This window comes from Tyto alba, unplaced genomic scaffold (assembly GCF_018691265.1).
Source record: "Tyto alba isolate M040663 unplaced genomic scaffold, T.alba_DEE_v4.0 Super-Scaffold_20, whole genome shotgun sequence".
Lineage (NCBI taxonomy): Eukaryota > Metazoa > Chordata > Aves > Strigiformes > Tytonidae > Tyto > Tyto alba.
In genome coordinates this window covers 7,683,731-7,688,143 of record NW_024881283.1, presented here as the reverse complement: position 1 = coordinate 7,688,143, position 4,413 = coordinate 7,683,731, and the positions used below count along the sequence as shown (strand labels likewise).

At 49.4% G+C, this 4,413-nt stretch overlaps 1 protein-coding gene across 6 annotated transcripts in view; it reads left to right on the top strand.

Annotated features, from left to right (window-relative positions):
- The first annotated feature begins 1,723 nt into the window (after positions 1-1,723).
- The window catches only part of SRRM1 (serine and arginine repetitive matrix 1), an 18,560-nt gene continuing 15,870 nt past the window's right edge, over positions 1,724-4,413 (top strand). For all 6 annotated transcript variants that reach the window (XM_033003196.2, XM_033003195.2, XM_033003199.2 and 3 more), the window contains exon 1: positions 1,724-1,843. In XM_033003196.2, the coding sequence (XP_032859087.2) occupies positions 1,823-1,843 (21 nt within the window). In that variant the 5' untranslated portion in view covers positions 1,724-1,822. The remainder of the gene's footprint in view (positions 1,844-4,413) is intronic.

Here is a 4,413-nt window from a genome sequence, read left to right as displayed (position 1 = left end):
TAGTGGCACAGTGCCTGAGTGCCTTTTTTCTCAGCAATGTGATACAAGCAACCTTTCTAGTTCCTTACTCTGTTCTTTGGTTAAGTTTCTCTCTTTCCAAAACAGCAGCGGGGCTGTATTCAGCAATGACAATGAGAACATTTGGTCTGCAGGTCATATGTTGAAATATGACTAAAATTTTTTTTTCTAGGGGCATACTCCATAATTGGTCTGCAGTGGGTCTTACAAGAATTAGTATTTTTTTCTTGCTCCAAGTCTTCTAGAATTAACTGCTTCAGGAAGTTGGTTCCTTGTCTCACAGTTGCCACTTTACTGATGGAAGGACACTGGTAAAATGTTTAAATTTTCACTTCTGGGTGAGTCCCGTTTCCCAAAACTTCTGCAAGGCAGCCGTCACCCCTTCTGGATCCATCATCCATCCACCTTATTTCAGCAGAGAGCACGCGGCTCCACCTAGTGTCCTCCTCCCATCCAACAGGTTGCAACTCGTATTTCCCAACAGGCAAAAAAATCGAGTAATTAATTCAGTTTATCGCCGACTTTATTAAATTTAAGAAGCTACCTGCCCTCCCAGCCCAGTCCTCTTTCCCCTTACTCTGCAGTGTCAGGATTGTTAAGTAGCCGAGTTGAATGTTATCGCAAGTTTGGCTGTACAAAATGTAGGGGTCACTGGCCGATCACTGGAAGCCTAAGCAGATAAAATGTGAGAATGTTCTTTGGGTCTTAGATTTCTGAGTCCCATAACCAATCTGTTTTCCAAAAAGACATCTGTAAAACCCTGTGTCTCTCACATGTGATGCTTACCACTGACTGCTGATAAAGCTGGTAGCGACTGTTGTGCTTTAAGCATAACCTAACTTCATTTAAAAGAATCTACTATTTTATTTTTAAAGATAAAAGACATAGGAGCTTTAGTTAGAACCCACGTCTGTTGCTTTGGATAAATCTGTGTTAACCGGAGTGAACTGTGGCTTTACTCTCCTGTCCTCTGGCGCATCTCTCCGCCAGTAACGGGCCTCACACCAGTTTTACCCGCTCGGGCCACGCCAGTTCGCGGGGGGGGCGGTAGGGAGGGCCCGACTGCTCATGACAATTCGCAGCAAGGTGACCCAACACCGCCCGCTGCCTTTGGTGCCCGGCGGGGCGGTGAGCCCGCAGCCCCCGGGGCTGCTCCCGGAGCACGGCGGGGCCGCAGAGCCCTGGGCCGGCTGCGGCCCTCCCAGCAGTCATCCCTCCAGGCCCCGGTGAGAGCAGACATCGCGGGGCTCCCTGCCCTGCCGAGGAAGAACCCGACCTGAGGCGAGGAAGCGGTTCTGGTGGGGTGGGCGGGGGGAGAGCGCCGGGAAGGAGCCGCTGCGCCCGCCCAGGGCGGCTGACGAGGCGGGGACCGCCATTACCCCCCTCCGCGCATGCGCCATTGGCCGCCAGGTCACCTGACCCACGCCCCGCGCCGCTGAACGGCCAACATCTCGCGAGAGGTGGAGTCACAACGAGCGTTCCTCCATTTCCCCCCCCCCCAATCCATCCATCCGTCCATCCAAACATCCATCCAATCCAGAGCGCCTTAACAAAACGTCATCCACCCGCCCCCTCACCCCGCCGGAACACCGCGCTCCCCGATTGGCCATCTTCCGCGCGCGCACCGACCCTCCGCGGCCGCGGCCACCAATCGGCAGGCGCCGGAGGGGGTGCGCGGCGAGTCCGGTTCCGCCCCTTCACTCCCCCCTCTCCTCTTCCCGAGCGCGGCGAGTGTGCGAGGGGGGCGCGCGGTGCACGCCGGGACGGCAGCGCGCTGCGACCAGGAGGAGGCGGAGGAGGCAAGATGGACGCGGGGTTCTTCCGCGTAAGTGCCGGCCTCAGGGAGGGGGCCGGGCGGGAAGAGGCGGCGGGAGCGGCCCCGGTAGGGGGGACGCGCGGTTGAACCGGGTCGCTGCAGGCCGCGCTGGCGCCGCGCTGTCCCGGAGGAACGCCGTCGTGCCGCCCCCCCCCCCCCCCCCCCCCGCCCCCGCCCTGCGCAGGCTCCTGTGAGGAAGCCGCCGCGAAGAAAATGGCGGCGGGAAGGAGGCTGCTGCGCCTCGGCCCATCCGCGAGTCTGCGGGCGAGGGAGGGGAGCGGCCGGGAGCGGGATTCGTTGACCCGGGCCCCGGCTCGCCGTGGGGGGCGGCTGCTCCTTGCACGGACACGGGCTCCATCGCCGCCCCCGGGGGCCGCGCTCGCCCGAGCGGGCCACGCATCCCTGCGCGGCCTGGGGCCGCCGGTTCCCGCGCTGGGCCTCTGAGGAAGAAGGGTCCCGCCGCCTCGGGGCCTGCCCTAGGCGGCTTGCGGAACGGCTGCTCCCCAGCTCCGGTCTGACGGCCCCCACATGCGAGGAGGGGTGGGAGAAAAGGCCGAGCGGCGGATGGGAGGCAAACGCGATTTTGCAGCGAAAGGCACTTTGGTGCCCACGTTCAAAGCAAATAAACAAAACTGTCTTTTTTTTTTTTTTTTTTTTTTTTAAGCGAGAAATTTTTAAACTGTGGTACAAAGGTTATCAAGTGTATTAAAAGCAAAAAGAAGTTATGCTTTTTTCTAGGTTGATATCTTAATTTTTTGTAGTCATTGAGTTCTTATTTTCTATTCTTACAGCTGTGCTGTATTTTCTGCAGACTACTAATCAGTAACCTATGTAGGCTGTATTCCTTTTCAGCCTTTTCTCCCGTTAATTAGAAAGAACCAATTTTGGGGGTTCCTTGACAATTTTGAAAACCAGTTTGACTTTCCAAGATTCATTCACCTTTTCAGCCCATTTATTTTGTATTCCTGTAACTTTTAAAACATGTGGGCATACATAACCCTTCACTTTATGGATTTTGTGTTAATGTACTAGCCTGAGAAAAATAATTACAAGTTATATCTACACTTGTTCTGTCTAATGCAGTTGTTCAAAAAGTTCACAAATCAAGTAGTTGTAATTGATAGCAGAATTATTGGGACTGAAAACAGTGAACTAGAAATCTAATACTCTTTTAAACTGGCCTGCGAAAGGTGACTGTTTATAAAAACAAAAGTAACATGGCACCGGAATGGAGCTGTAAACGGTGTTCTGGTCTAGTTTTAATCTGGATTCAGGAGAAACTGAAGTTCTTGTGGGATTTACAAAAGTTTAGCAGAGCAGCAGTTTGGCCTCACCTTATCAAGAAAGCTGCTATTAATAATTCTTGCAGTTCTTCACGCTTCTGTAAAGTTGTCAGTGTAAACTACTTTGTCTCTGCTTTGAAATTCCTGTGATACTGTGCTCTGTGTCCTGTTTGGTTACTGTTGCTGCTTGCCATGTGGTATAAACAGGCAAAGAGAAATTTCATTCCATTTCACTTCTGGGTTGTGAAAGAATGTTTTTTTTAAAAAAAGTACACAATATTAAATTTTTGAGTGGTCTGACAAGGACTGCATTTACTGCTAATGTGTGAGCCACACAGTAGACGTCAAATATTCTGAGGAGTTTTAGACGGACTTAATCCTGGTAAGTGCCTGTGCCTCAATCAGGCTTTAGCATTCCTGTGTTCCAGAACAGCAAATGGGAATGTTACTAGCTTGTTCCCTTCCAATGTCTGATGACTTTGTAGCATGTTATATTTCTAATTCAGGGTGCTTTCTGCTCAAATGAAGTGGTTAGGTTACCTTAGAACTTGAGTTTTTTCTTATTTATTATCTTTTGGTTCCTTAGCAACTTAATTATTGCTGGTACTCAACTCCTTCTTCCATGCATAGAAAATTGCATGTATTAAATTCCTGTGTTTTCTGTAAGTCAAGTTGGTTTCCTCAATAAACTTTATGTGAACCGTAGGTTTGGTTTGAATTATTAACAGGTCATCAGTATTGGGGTGCAGTTCTGCACATACTCTTGTTCATGTGTAGTTCTGTTTACTTCTGGGCAAGTAAACTTTCCAGAACTGGATTTTCAAGCCTTTCAATTCCAAATGAATTAACCTATAGTTTCTGTTCATGAAAGTGGAACGAGTTGGTGAACTTTAACAGAGCATGATCAATAAAATAGTATTCTTTGTACTTTTGCTGGCTTCATGTTGGCTGATTTGCTTCAGAGAAATTTACCCAAAGGTTTCATAGATGTCATTGCAAAACAAATGTGACTTCTTTTGTTCTTGGACAGGGGAAAAAGAGTTTATTCCTTCTAAGGAGTTTCTGAATCCCAGCATAAGTCCTTTTCATAGTAATTTGGTACTATATTTTTAAATTTGGAAGTAGTATGCCAGGGAGATTATATGATTAAGGTGTCACTGTGTAAGATCTTAGGTGTCACTAAGATCTTAGGAGCTTGCTTACCCCTAAATCTTTGACCAGAAGATGAAGACTGTAGTGCTAAGATTGTAAGGCACCTGAAAAGGCTTATTTGCTTACAGAATTGTATGACTGGTA